Genomic DNA, 14,471 nt, shown 5'->3' with positions numbered 1-14,471 from the left:
ACACAGACACACACACACACACACACACACACACACACACACACACACACACACACACACACACACACACAGGTCAGACACACACACACAGACAGACAGTGTTGGGAAAGTTATTTTTTTTGTGTACTAGTTCAGTTCATAGTTCATTCAAAATTTTGAATGGTTCCTACTAACTATTATAGTTATTATTGTTCTTTATTATTATTATTATTATTATTATTTGTATTGCCACAGCCAATAGCCATAAAACCGCAGACTTTATTCCAAATGAAGTCCAAACCTTAAAAAACAAACTTTGGGATTACTAAAGTGACAACCTTTACAATATCTCCGTTACCATTATCCAAATTAATTCCTTATCATTTTCTTTTACATTTTGGAAATAATATGTGAAATTTTATGTGAATTTTTTCTTTATGTGAAATGCCATTGAATTCTTAATAATGTTCCTTGTCTTTTATGGGCACACTTGTGAAAGCTGCATGCTTTTATTGTGAAGGCAAACGTTTCTGAATGTTCTCGGTTCTCACAGCCTATGCCTATCTCCGCGTGCTGAAAATAGCTGATCTACAAGCTCACAACGTGTCGCTGACGTGACGCGTTGTGAGCTCGTAGATCAGCTATTTTCAGCATGGAACACGTCAGACGAAGAATAAATCAGGCATCACTGCGCTTCACTCGCTGTGGAAGAGAGTTTCGTTGGCCGTTGGTTGCACACATACCTCCTCGACGCAAAAATAACTATAATAGCTATTTTTCGTGGCACATTATGTTTAATCAAACAACACGTTTCCTCAGTGTTCATTGGGGTGGGAGTCAGGATGTTCTGTGCTGTCTGGCCGGGGGCACACCTTCGTGCACAGCCGCGGACAGAGGAAGCTGACGCCCGACGTCATTCCGGCTTTTTAGACAGCTGGTGGATGGAAAAGAATCAAGCTCCACCTCCGCCGCGGCTGACTGACGCGACGGACAGATTCCCCGGAAACGCTCTCCTCCGCGTCAGTCAGCCGCGGTGGAGGTGGAGCTTGATTCTTTTCCATCCACCAGCTGTCTAAAAAGCCGGAGTGACGTCGGGCGTCAGCTTCCTCTGTTCGCGGCTGTGCACGAAGATGTGCCTGCGCTGTCTGCTGTCTGTCTGCGTGCAGTGCGTGCTGTCTGCTGTCTGTCTGCGTGCAGTGCGTGCTGTCTGCTGTCTGTCTGTGTGCAGTGCGTGCTGTCTGCTGTCTGTCTGCGTGCAGTGCGTGCTGTCTGCTGTCTGTCTGCGTGCAGTGCGTGCTGTCTGCTGTCTGTCTGCGTGCAGTGCGTGCTGTCTGCTGTCTGTCTGCGTGCAGTGCGTGCTGTCTGCTGTCTGTCTGCGTGCTGTCTGTCTGTCTGCGTGCATGAGTGGATCATCATGCAGTAGATGCGCGCTCCAGTGACGGCTGAGAAAGATTAGTTAATTTGTGTGGGATAACTAAGGGCTTATTGGTGGGTTTCCGCTAGATATTAAGGCCTGTTTAGGGTGTGTTTTAGTGCCGGGGGTTAGTGCTATGGAAACACTCACTCTTTTTTCTTTTTTTCTTTAAGATATTTTTTTGCGGCTTACGCCTTTATTGATTTTTAAGGGATAGAAAGTAGGCTGACAGGAAACGGGAGAGAGATGGGGGGATGACATGCGGTAAAGGCCGTGTCGGGTCCGGGAGTCGAACCCGCGGCACACCGCGACTGGATCACCAGTCCGGTGCCCAGACCGTTACGCTACGGCCTGGGCCGAAACACTCACTCTTGAACGAAGGTTGAACGTGAGAAAGTGACGTTCACACACGCCAGAAATGAACGCGTTCACATTCACAATGACGTTCACCAGGCAGAAATACAGTACGAAATACAGTTCACGTTCACCCATAATATGAACGTGTTCGTGAACGATCGTTCATTCTCTTTATTCAGACCGCAGCCATCTTTCCAGGTGACACTTCCCATAGACAGCCCATTCATCCAAACAGAAAAGTCCTATTTAATTATATTAAACAACGTCAAAATCACCAACATTGCAGCTGTACGGAAAGCTTGAATTATCCTCTTTCTATCTGCAATGTGTTTGTTTCATAAAGATCCACTGTAGACATGTTATGAGCTACTTCCTGTCAAGAAATTCCTTGCAGATGATTTTTCTTTCCAAGTACTGGAGTTTGGAAGCGCTCGTTGACTATCACTCAACAGCCCATGCGTACCACCCGTTTAGAAATGATATGAAATGATACTGGAGGAGGTTGCTTTACTGAAAACGAGTGCTTCCATACTCTGATACTTAGAAAATAATCATCTGCAAGGAATATCTTGCCAGGAAATAGCTCATAACATGTCTACGGTGGATTTTTATGAAACAAACACTTTACAGATTGAAAGAGGATAATTCAAGCTTTCCGTACAGCTGTAATGGTGATTTTGACGTTGTTTAATATAATTAAATTGGACTTTTCTGTGTGGATGAATGGGCACACACTAATCTCTCTCTCTTTCTCTTCTAGCTTGAACCTCTCGGTGAGTGTGTGTTTCTGTGTGTGTGTGTGTGTGTGTGTGTGTGTGTGTGTGTGTGTGTGTGTGTGTTTGCGTTCGTGCGTGCCCGTTCCATGGCTCTCTTCCTCGTCAGACGAATGGCTCGTGTGGCCACGCCCCTTCTTCTCTGGCCCCGCCCCCGCATGGCCCCACCCCTCCGCTTCCCATCACTGCAATCGGCTGCTCTGATTGGTTAGAGCACACAGAACTACACATCCCACAATGCACTTGGCCGTTCTGATTGGTTAAAGCACACATAACTACACATTCCACAATGCACTAGGCCGTTTTGATTGGTTAGATTCTAACCAATCAGAACGGCCCAGTGCATTGTGGGATGTGTAGTTTTGTGTTCTAACCGTTAGAACACAAAACTACACATCCCAAAATGCACTGGGCCGTTCTGATTGGTAGAGCACGCATAGATTTAGGTTTACTGTGATAATACAGTTAAAGGACCACTTCACCACTTTTCAACCTCCACTGGGCTAAGTGGGGCCACTCCAGGGTCTGAACTGGGCTAAGTGGGGCCACTCCAGGGTCTGAACTGGGCTAAGTGGGGCCACTCCAGGGTCTGAACTGGGCTAAGTGGGGCCACTCCAGGGTCTGAACTGGGCTAAGTGGGGCCACTCCAGGGTCTGAACTGGGCTAAGTGGGCCAAACAGTTCATAATGACTGATCATTCACTGACTACTTTACCTTATTGTAATGTAAACAGTAGATATTTTGGTGTGGTGTGGTGGTGTGGTGTGGTGTGTTAGTGTGGTGCAGTGTGGTGCAGTGTGGTGTGGTGCGCGGTGAGTCCTCTGCCCGGCCAAGAGCGCCCATCTCTGGGCAAGGACCTCCAGACACTGGACCAGGGGCCTCCCCAGGGGCCTCCCCATGGGCCTCCCCATGGGCCTCCTGCGGTGTGTTAGTGCGGTGTGGTGTGGTGTGGTGTGGTGTGGTGTGGTGTGGTGTGGTGTGGTGTGGTCATGCATATATTTGAATGGCATGCAAGGGGATGGTCTCTCTCTCTATCTCTCTCTCTCTCTCTCCAGGCTGGGAGGTCTCTCTATCATCCTGGTCTCTCTCTCTCCAGGGTTGGAGGTCTCTCTATCATCCTGGTCTCTCTCTCTCTCTATCATCCTGGTCTCTCTCTCTCTCTCTCTCTCTCTCCAGGGTTGGAGGTCTCTCTATCATCCTGGTCTCTCTCTCTCTCTCCAGGGTTGGAGGTCTCTCTACCATCATGTCTGGCTTCAATCTGCTGCACCTGATCAGCAAGAGTCAACCCGTAACTCTGAGACCCTGCGGACTGCCCCCAGGTCCTAAAGCCTGCCCCCTGGGTGCTCTGTGTGCCACTAACCTGTGGGTGCTTCTAAAGCTCACCCTGTGGGTGCTCTGTGTGCCACTAACCCTACACGCTCTGTGTGCTTCTAAAGCTCGCCCACTGGGTGCTCCTAACGCTCTGTGTGATGATGGGTGCTCTGTGCGGCTCTGAACCTCGCCCAGTGGGTGATGGGTGGCTCCAGAGCCTTAGATATAGACAGAGTTAAGCAAACTGCGTTCACTTCATGGGGCTTCAGTCCAATGGAGGCTCTCCTACATAGACTTCTATTGGTCACTTCATGGGGCTTCAGTCCAATGGAGGCTCTCCTACATAGACTCCTATTGGTCACTTCATGGGGCTTCAGTCCAATGGAGGCTCTCCTACATAGACTTCTATTGGTCACTTCATGGGGCTTCAGTCCAATGGAGGCTCTCCTACATAGACTTCTATTGGTCACTTCATGGGGCTTCAGTCCAATGGAGGCTCTCCTACATAGACTTCTATTGAGAATGGGGGACAACCAACTGGGCCGGACTGGACCAGAAGTAGGCAGAAATGCATTGGACTCAGGGCAACAGCCGAGCTTTAATGATTTTATTTTAGATTGTATTATTAGTAATAGTACAACAGTTCAGGCTGCAATAACAGCTCGAGCGCTCGGTTTCTGCCCCCTCAATGTCGTAACTCTTCTATTAGATGGCTCTGGGTGGCTCTAAAGCTCGCCCAGTGGGTGCTTTAACGCTTTGGGTGCTCTGTGTGGCTCTAAAGCTCACCCAGTGGGTGCTGGGTGGCTCACCCAGTGGGTGCTGGGTGGCTCTAAAGCTCACCCAGTGGGTGCTGGGTGCTTCTAACCTCACCCAGTGGGTGCTGTGTGGCTCTAAAGCTCACCCAGTGGGTGCTGGGTGCTTCTAACCTCACCCAGTGGGTGCTGTGTGGCTCTAAAGCTCACCCAGTGGGTGCAGGGTGCTTCTAACCATGCCCAGTGGGTGCTGGGTGGCTCTAAAGCTCACCCAGTGGGTGCAGGGTGCTTCTAACCTCACCCAGTGGGTGCAGGGTGCTTCTAACCACGCCCAGTGGGTGCTGGGTGGCTCTAAAGCTCACCCAGTGGGTGCAGGGTGCTTCTAACCATGCCCAGTGGGTGCTGGGTGGCTCTAAAGCTCACCCAGTGGGTGCTGGGTGCTTCTAACCTCACCCAGTGGGTGCTGGGTGCTTCTAACCACGCCCAGTGGGTGCTGGGTGGCTCTAACCTGCACCGATTGTTTTCTTTCTTTTGTTTGTTTTATGTTTTTACGAGTTTGGCGCGGCCCGGGCCGAGACCAATTGGTCACTCATTTGCCTCATAGAGCTGTAAAAGACTACAACATCCAGACTGCATGCTAGCTGTCTGTAAAAGACTACAACATCCAGACTGCATGCTAGCTGTCTGTAAAAGACTACAACATCCAGACTGCATGCTAGCTGTAAAAGACTACAACATCCAAACTGCATTCTAGCTATCTGTAAAAGACTACAACATCCAGACTGTCTAGTGGTTTAAAAGACTACAACATCCAGACTACATGCTAGCTGTAAAAGACTACAACATCCAGACTGTCTAGTGGTGTAAAAGATTACAACATCCAGACTGCATGCTAGCTAAAAGACTACAACATCCAGAGTGCATGCTAGCTAAAAGACTACAACATCCAGAGTTCCAGACTGCATGCTAGCTAAAAGACTACAACATCCAGAGTGCATGCTAGCTAAAAGACTACAACATTCAGACTGCATGCTAGCTAAAAGACTACAACATCCAGAGTTCCAGACTGCATGCTAGCTAAAAGACTACAACATCCAGACTGCATGCTAGCTAAAAGACTACAACATCCAGAGTGCATGCTAGCTAAAAGACTACAACATCCAGACTGCATGCTAGCTAAAAGACTACAACATCCAGAGTGCATGCTAGCTAAAAGACTTCAACATCCAGAGTGCATGCTAGCTGCATCATAGTGTGAAAGGGTGACACCTAGTGGCAGAATGTTGTCTAGTTCTCCATTTTAACTGAATGGAGATTTCAGTTAAAATGTGTATTTGTTAGTTAGTTACTATTCGGCTACTATTAATTAATCTAATTACTCGATACATTTCCAAGACAGAGTACATTTCTACTAGGAAGGCTGTTTTATTTTTGTGTGCGTGTGTGTGTGTGTGTGTGTGTGTGTGGCTGTGTGCACGTGTGTGCAAATTGTGCAATAACATTGGCAGCTATTACCAATTACCGAATATTGGTAATATGTGAACGTTTTTAACCCAAATCTTTGCTTCTTTGTTTTGGCTTGGTTTGATCTGTAAATAATCAATAACTCTACAGAAAGATTTTATTATTATTATTATTTTAATACACATTTTACAGTAACGAGCCACTGCTGTGACAGCAAACCTGTTCATTTCTCCACATATAGATTTCTGAAAAAACTGTCAATTATCTTAAGACTGGAACCAAGGCGCCATCTCCTGGTGAATCATGACCATAACACATCATGACCATAACACGTTAGATGAGAGAGAGAGAGAGAGAGAGAGAGAGAGAGCTTATTTTCACAGAATGTGTCAAAAATGTGCTAATTTACACTGACCTCTGAGAGCCCCTAACCTAACCCAAATACTGTGTGTGTGTGTGTGTGTGTGGGGGGGGGGGGGGCACATTCCAGCCGATTTGGTGGGCGAGAATCATGGCCTGCCCCAACACACACACACACACACACACACACATGCACCCGCGCACGCACACCAGATCTTTTGTTCGCTCTCACCTCCAAGAAAAGGGGAAGAGATTCCAGGAGGTACTACAGGGACCCCTAGGGGTCCTCAGAGGTACTACAGGGACCCCTAGGGGTCCTCAGAGGTACTACGGGGGGGGGGGGGGGATCTCTGTGATAGGATATCTGGATTGGATTGGTTTGACTTGTTTTACCTTAACCACTTGAATGAACCCTGGCATCCCTGTTCTGATTGGTTGATTGATTGATTGACAGACAGACCATCAGCCTGGGTTTCCATTCTGGTCCTTGTGCTAGACCTGTGCCCGTTTGGGAACGATGCAAGTTGGGATCCATAGGGCCCGTTTTAACCGCCTGTCTGTCTGCGTCCCTTTCCTGCCCTTATATGGAGATCTGTGTGTGTGTGTGTGTGTGTGTGTGTGTGTGTGTGTGTGTGTGTGTGTGTGTGTGTGTGTGTGTGTGTGTGTGTGTGTGTGTGTGTGTGTCGTTAACCCTTTCAGGAGCATCATGTCGGACCAAGAAGACCTGGTCGGTGACCTTTAACAAGGATGACCTCAAGAAGAGGCTGACCCCTCTGCAGTACCATGTGACCCAGGAGAGGGGCACCGAGGGGTACGACCTTTCACCTGTTTTTTTTTTTTTTTAATCATTTTTTGCTGTCTATGGGGACACAGTTCTGCTGTCTATGGGGACACAGTCTGTCTATGGGGACGCAGTCTGTCTATGGGGACACAGTCTGTCTATGGGGACGCAGTCTGTCTTTGGGGACACAGTCTGTCTATGGGGACGCAGTCTGTCTTTGGGGACACAGTCTGTCTATGGGGACGCAGTCTGTCTATGGGGACACAGTCTGTCTATGGGGACATAGTCTGTCTTTGGGGACGCAGTCTGTCTATGGGGACACAGTCTGTCTATGGGGACGCAGTCTGTCTATGGGGACACAGTCTGTCTATGGGGACGCAGTCTGTCTATGGGGACACAGTTCTGCTGTCTATGGGGACACAGTCTGTCTATGGGGACGCAGTCTGTCTTTGGGGACGCAGTCTGTCTATGGGGACACAGTCTGTCTATGGGGACACAGTCTGTCTATGGGGACACAGTCTGTCTTTGGGGACGCAGTCTGTCTTTGGGGACGCAGTCTGTCTATGGGGACACAGTCTGTCTTTGGGGACGCAGTCTGTCTATGGGGACACAGTCTGTCTATGGGGACACAGTCTGTCTATGGGGACGCAGTCTGTCTATGGGGACATAATTTTTAGAATCCTAATATCTCGGAATCTTCTTTTTGTCTCAAAACAAGATATAGATTTGCCTCATTTCTATAAACGATATGATCGATGTTACACAATGTATGTATTGGATTACATAGTCTGTCTGTCTGTCTGTCTGTCTGTCTGTCTGTCTGTCTGTCTCTCAGTGCGTTCAGAGGAGAGTTCACAGACCATAAGGATGAGGGCGTGTACACGTGTGTGGTCTGCCACGCCCCTTTATTCAAGTAAGCTGTGTGTGTGTGTGTGCGTTTATACATTGTAATATTTTCTGATAATTGACGGATTAAACTATTTTACTTTACCATGTATTTTTGGTGTTTTTCTCTTTGCAGGTCCAGCACAAAGTTCGACTCGGGGTCAGGTAGGTTGGAGGACCCCCAAATGACACTTATCACTTAGATCAGGTAGATTATAGTTATAGTCAACAATGTACACCGTTTAGACCAGGTAGATTATAGTTATAGTCAACAATGTACACCGTTTAGACCAGGTAGATTATAGTTAGAGTCAACAATGTACACAGTTTAGACCAGGTAGATTATAGTTAGAGTCAACAATGTACACAGTTTAGACCAGGTAGATTATAGTTATAGTCACCAATGTACACCGTTTAGACCAGGTAGATTATAGTTATAGTCAACAATGTACACAGTTTAGACCAGGTAGATTATAGTTATAGTCACCAATGTACACAGTTTAGATCAGGTAGATTATAGTTATAGTCACCAATGTACACAGTTTAGACCAGGTAGATTATAGTTATAGTCAACAATGTACACAGTTTAGATCAGGTAGATTATAGTTAGAGTCAACAATGTACACCGTTTAGACCAGGTAGATTATAGTTAGAGTCAACAATGTACACCGTTTAGATCAGGTAGATTATAGTTAGAGTCAACAATGTACACAGTTTAGACCAGGTAGATTATAGTTATAGTCACCAATGTACACAGTTTAGACCAGGTAGATTATAGTTATAGTCACCAATGTACACAGTTTAGACCAGGTAGATTATAGTTATAGTCAACAATGTACACCGTTTAGACCAGGTAGATTATAGTTATAGTCACCAATGTACACAGTTTAGACCAGGTAGATTATAGTTATAGTCAACAATGTACACAGTTTAGACCAGGTAGATTATAGTTAGAGTCAACAATGTACACAGTTTAGATCAGGTAGATTATAGTTATAGTCAACAATGTACACAGTTTAGATCAGGTAGATTATAGTTATAGTCAACAATGTACACAGTTTAGATCAGGTAGATTATAGTTATAGTCAACAATGTACACAGTTTAGACCAGGTAGATTATAGTTATAGTCAACAATGTACACAGTTTTTAAATGTACAAAAAAGGGGGGGGGGGGGGGGGGGTTTACATAATAGGTGGTTAACCCATTCTGACCTGAGATCAGATTCATACGAGGTTTCCGCCGGACACACACTGGTCTGATGAACCCATTCTGACCTGAGATCAGATTCTAAAAATGTCAGTCGCTCTTCGATTTTTTTCAAAAAATAGCAGACCTACAAGCTCGTATCGCGCCACTCGGTGGTGCGATACGAGCTTGTAGATCTGCTATTTTTAAATAGCTAAAGCATAACATGATGCTGACACCAAAATGGGTGCCCGTTCAGAATGGGTTAACCAACTAGTGGACTAGTACAGGGGTTACAGTAGGGGTACAGTAGCCCAGGGGTCCTCAACGTTTTTGGCCGGCGACCCCCGGAGATGCTTTGGCAGTGTCTCGGGACCCCCGCCCCGCCCCCTCCCGACCCCCAATATAAATTGACTGCTAACAATAACCTTAATAATAGAGACAATACACCATAAATAAATACTGAAACCATAGAGCACCGAAGTCCTGACGTAACTCGCTCATCCCGACCATTCCCCTGGTTCACGGAAGTAATTTCTCTATGGAGAATAACATGGGGTGATCTTAATATCGTCTACTATAAGCGTTGTGGTCCAAAAATAAACAAGCTGTCTCTGCGTTATTGTCAGGGAGGTGTCTCTGTATCGTTTGCAACAGTCAGTCACTCATATATGATACAGTCTGCTTCTAGCGAAAATCTAACTAATTCAGCAGCAGTAACATTAGCGTTTTCTCTCAGTCAGTTGATTCTTCATATCCATATGAGTGAAGCGGCCGGGGTGACATGTTTATTTTTCAAACACAGTTGTTATATGAGGCGATCTCAAATCACCTCAATGGGGATTTCAATGCAACTAAACAAATACATGAACCTGGGGACAGACGCCCTCTACTGAAAGTGACGTCAGACTTCGGTGCTCTATTAGGGAAGGTGTATATGTGTACTACGTACTTTCCAAGTTTTCCTTTTTTTTTAATAATAAATTGGCGACCCCCAGAGGGGTCGAGACCCACGGGTTGAGAACCCCTGGACTAGTAAACTAGGCAACTAGTAGAAATGACTAGAAGTGAACCAGGGACCCCCCATAAGAGAAGATCTGTCCGGCTCTAGCAGTGACTCTCAACATGTTTAATTTCAAGGAACCCCAGTTTGACATGCATTAGTCTACGGACCCCCCATTTAATGACATTTATATCTCTGGGAGTCAGTTTTAATTTAACTCTGTGAGTGTACAAATGGAAGGGTCCATTTGGTTCCATGTGTTACACTCACATTCAGACAGCCAGCAATGAGACAGACAGGCAGACAGACACGGGCGGGCAGGCAGGCAGGCAGACAGGCAGACAGGCAGACAGGCAGACAGACAGACAGGCAGACAGGCAGACAGGCAGACAGACAGACAGACAGACAGACAGACAGACAGACAGACACGGGCAGGCAGGCAGCAGACAGACAGACAGACAGACAGACAGACACAGACAGAAGACAGACAGACAGACAGACAGACAGACAGACACGGGCAGACAGACACAGACAGACAGACAGACAGACAGACAGACACGGGCAGGCAGGCAGACAGGACAGACAGACAGACAGACAGACAGACTGTCCTCAGATTTGGGTATGATGATCCTGAACAGAAGAGGGCGCTGTTCCCCACCGGTCCACACGAGGGCCCTGTTTCCCCACCTCTTACGCGATCTTCATAGAAATGTCTTAAATCATGCAGTTCTCACACTATTTCGTACCAAGTACCCCAAAGTGATACATGTGTATTTTTAGCCACGTACCCCATAATTCATTCCACAAATAGAATACAATACATTAACAGTAGCCTACATTACAAGTGGCCATTTGATTCTCAATTTAATTGTGTAAATGTGTTCCAGGGTGGCCGTCCTTCCTCTGAGCGTCTGACTACGGACTTAGGTCATGAGGACAGTGTCTCGGTGTCTGATGACTTCTTCCTATGGAATGCACAGAGTGGAGGTGACCTGTAACCAGGTGGGTGTCTGAACTCATTTAGACCTGAGGACCATTGTACAAAAGTCTTCTAAATCCTGACAGTTTTCTTATGTTTCTGTCAGTGGTGCTCAAACATTTACATGACAAGCTCAAGGACCCCCAAGATTATGTAATTGGCCGTCGACCCCCATCTGAAAATACAGTAGGACCCCCCCCCCCCCCCCCGGAAAGCAAAGATTTGAGTTAAAACGGTTCGCTCTGAAAGAATATATATTCAAAGATTTGCGCCACATTTTCACGATGTTTCAAAAATAACAGACCTACATACTTTTAGTAACCAGTAATAAGTAGCTTGTAATAAGCAGTAAGATGCCCTGAGGGGGAGAAAGGTCGAGGTCGTGTGCACAAATCCTCCTGGGTGCCAGGCAAACTGCTGGCACTCTGGAATGGAGGGGTCAGATCAACATATGGAATGAATTCTGTACTGGCCGTATATGGAGTAGGGATGCCACAAAGTGACCATTTGCCCAATCGAATAAATCTACAGCTCTGGCGATTAATAATCAATTAATCGACCCCAATATATATATATCAATATCAGATAAAACTTTTAAGATTTTATATTATGCACATGCATGGTCACATAACCATTATATGTTGAGTGCATGCTTTGATGGTTACAGTTTTATAATCAGTTTTGATGAGTAAACCTTTGTGGAGATCTTCTCAGTGCCATTCAGCATGGAAAATGAAATCCATTTGGATTTGGGGAGAAGTAGTTTCATAAGGGGCTGGTATGAAGTACTTGATATAAAGAGAACATGTTCAGTTCACTAGTTTACACTCTACTCTACACCTGCCTTCATTTCATCTGATTGTCTGTCTGGCAGGCACTTAACAAGCCGTCGTTAACTGTGTCTGTTAGAGAGAAGAGTGCTTTGCTCAACTTGATTTATACTTATATTCTCCACTCTGATGAAGGTGCATGTTCGATATATCATGCAGCCTTACTTATTAGCCAATATTTTGGCTATTTTTTTTTCTTTCGATTTTCGATTATGAAATATTAAAATCGATTTCGGAGACTGCAACTATTAATCGGAAAATGGATTATTCGGTGGCATCCCTAATATGGAGCGTGTCTTGAGTGTACAGGGTTTGATGAGGTCAGGTCAACATATGGAATTAATTCTGTACTGACCGTATATGGAGCGTGTCTTGAGTGTACAGGGTTTGATGAGGTCAGGTCAACATATGGAATTAATTCTGTACTGACCCGTATATGGAGCGTGTCTTGAGTGTACAGGGGTTTGATGAGGTCAGATCAACACAACTGGGCCGACCCGGTCGGTGGACTCGCCGCCCCGCCCCCGAGCGCGCACGTAGATTTAATATACGAACTATTATTAACTAGTAAACACTTCCTCTGTGCGTGCGTGCGTGCGTCGTGCGTGCGTGCGTGCGTGCGTGCGTGCGTGTGTGCGTGTGTGTGTGTGTGTGCGTGCGTGCACAGTGCGGGTCTCACCTCGGCCACCTGTTCGACGACGGGCCACGCCCCACGGGGAAGAGGTACTGCATAAACTCCGCCGTCCCTGGCCTTCCAGAAGCCAATGGATGGAACAGGAGACCCAAGGATAGCCCCGCTGCCTGCTCGATGCCCACGCCCCTCATCATCAAAGAGCGACCTCTAAAACGGTGTCAAGGACCCCTCAAAATGACACTAATTAGCCCCGCGGACCCCCATCTGAAATGATATGCCAAGGACCCCCAAAATGAGAACGTCTCTAGCAGTGATTCTCAACCCGTTTAATTTCAAGGACCCCAGTTTGACATGCATTAGTCTACGGACTCCCCATTTAAAGGCATTTCTATCTCTGGGACCCCCAATTTATATTGTAACATCAATGTTGATTTAACTCTTGGTTACAGACCAATATAAGGGTCCATTTGGTTCCTAACTACACTCTCAAGGACCCCTGGGGGTCCACTGCTCTAAAAAACAAAACAACAAAAAACTGTGTGGTGTCAGAAGTGGTCCTTGTGGGGGGGGGGGGGGGGGGGGGGGGGGGGGGGGGGGGGGGGGGGGGAAGGGGGGTGGGGGGGGGGGGGGGGGGGGTCGTGTGAACCAATAGGAAAGTAGCAGGGGGTGTGGTTTTCTAACTGACGCTGCCAGATCCAAGAAGCTTGCTACACAAATTAGTTTCACTGCTTATTGGGATCTGGAATCTCGGAAGCAAATTCGATGACGGGGCTGTTCCTTTTTTTTCAAGATACTTGGTAGATGATTGGATGGGACCGTCTGTCCATCACCGTGTGGGCGTGCAAACACAACCAATCATATTGACGTGTCTATATAGCTTCACATCCGGTTTTTGCACATATCCCGCCCTTAGCTCACGCTGATTGGTTAGACCACGGAGCGGTTCGGTGGTTAGCTGAACTCCCTGAGAGATCCTAGATGGAAGCTGTGTTGGGGAACATGGTTACCCAATACCTCCCCATCTGGCAGCGTCAGGTTAGTGGTTTTCTGGACTCACTGAAAAAAAACGGCTGTTATTTATTTTATTATTATTTTCCCCGTAGAGATTTATTTACACACACGATGTTTATAGCAATCATTTTATCACCTTTTTGTTTGCAGTATGGCCGCTGTGCATGGATGGAGTCTATACTGACAGTAATCGGATAATCTGCCGATACTTATTTATTTTTGTTTATTTTCTTTTTGCTTATGAGTTCACCCTAATCCCATGAACGCGCTGCGCCCCTACAGGCCGTGAGGAGTAGTGGCATTGTGCGCCCCTACAGGCCGTGAGGAGTAGTGCATTGTGGGACACAAGCTTGGTTGTAAACACTGTGACCTTTGACCTTCATATCTAGATGCTGTTATTATAATTATTACCAAATGATTATAAAATATTTAAAGGTTTGGTTTGATGATGATAATTAATTAGTTATAGTATTATTCTCTCGTTAGAAGTGTGTGTGTGTGTGTGTGTGTGTGTGTGTGTGTGTGTGTGTGTGTGTGTGTGTGTGTGCTTGTGTGCACTTTTGATTCATTTCTTTGAAGTTTATTTGACACTTTTTGACAGTTTATTTAATGAATTAATAAAGTTCCAGTGATTAAATTGATCAGATTGATTTTTTTAACCCCTGCAAACAACGTCTGGCTTTCTGTATATTACTGTACGGTCCAATTAAGTCTATGGACTTTTGAGTGGTTCCACCTGGAACTCCCTCAA

General features: G+C 46.3%; 1 protein-coding gene and 1 long non-coding RNA gene across 2 annotated transcripts in view; both read left to right on the top strand.

Moving 5' to 3' along the window:
- Positions 1-14,361, top strand: part of LOC310853503 — a 273,260-nt gene extending 258,899 nt beyond the window's left edge. Inside the window, exon 2 of the long non-coding RNA XR_014568804.1 lies at positions 13,745-14,361. This is a non-coding gene — a long non-coding RNA (uncharacterized lncRNA). The remainder of the gene's footprint in view (positions 1-13,744) is intronic.
- msrb3 (methionine sulfoxide reductase B3) lies at positions 2,541-13,263 on the top strand. Its single transcript, XM_083757868.1, is given in 9 exon segments — positions 2,541-2,730; positions 7,110-7,221; positions 8,027-8,104; positions 8,213-8,241; positions 11,154-11,170; positions 11,174-11,185; positions 11,187-11,228; positions 11,230-11,268; positions 12,743-13,263. Coding segments are annotated over 9 exon segments (687 nt in total). The 5' UTR covers positions 2,541-2,612; the 3' UTR covers positions 12,983-13,263.
- Positions 14,362-14,471: the final 110 nt, after the last annotated feature.

Source organism: Protomyctophum parallelum, assembly GCF_964188405.1.
Source record: "Protomyctophum parallelum genome assembly, chromosome: 22".
Taxonomy (NCBI): Eukaryota; Metazoa; Chordata; class Actinopteri; order Myctophiformes; family Myctophidae; genus Protomyctophum; species Protomyctophum parallelum.
The sequence above is the reverse complement of the archived record's forward strand: the minus strand, read 5'-3'. Positions and strand labels throughout refer to the sequence as shown.